This window comes from Saprolegnia parasitica (assembly GCF_000151545.1).
Source record: "Saprolegnia parasitica CBS 223.65 unplaced genomic scaffold supercont2.1078, whole genome shotgun sequence".
In the NCBI taxonomy this organism is placed as follows: Eukaryota; Oomycota; class Saprolegniomycetes; order Saprolegniales; family Saprolegniaceae; genus Saprolegnia; species Saprolegnia parasitica.
The window spans coordinates 1-388 of record NW_012157472.1 but is presented as its reverse complement, the minus strand read 5'-3'; the positions used below and the strand labels follow the sequence as shown (position 1 = coordinate 388).

Here is a 388-nt window from a genome sequence, read left to right as displayed (position 1 = left end):
TCCATACGTCAGTATGGCTACGTACAAGTGACAGGTTTTCAACAACTAGATCAACCGATCGCAGCCAAAAGTGCGTGTGATGCAACGAACCTTTGCCATACACCAAGCCTTTCAGCACCAGATCCATCGTTCAAGACACCACTGCAAAAAAACCGAGTGCAGAGCTCCATTATTAAGATACGTAGGTAGTAGAGTAGTAAGAGGTCGTCGCCACATCCTTTCAAGTGGCTTACAACCCGCGGCCTTCAATGCTCATCTTGACAGCGCGCTTCCCGCCCTTGCTCGGGCGTGCAATGATCTGCATGCGCTTCAGGAGCTTGGCCTTCTTCGAGTCCGGGTCCATCTTGGTCGACGGAATGTTCTTGACGTCGACCTTGGGCTGCGGGCG

The 388-nt window shown here is 52.3% G+C and overlaps 1 protein-coding gene across 1 annotated transcript; it reads right to left on the bottom strand.

Annotated features, from left to right (window-relative positions):
• Positions 1-229: 229 nt before the first annotated feature.
• Positions 230-379, bottom strand: SPRG_18258 (hypothetical protein; the record flags this gene model as incomplete). Its single annotated transcript, XM_012357696.1, has 1 exon — positions 230-379. A coding segment is annotated over one exon (150 nt), but the record flags the coding sequence as incomplete, so codon positions are not given.
• Between the last annotated feature and the right edge of the window lie 9 nt (positions 380-388).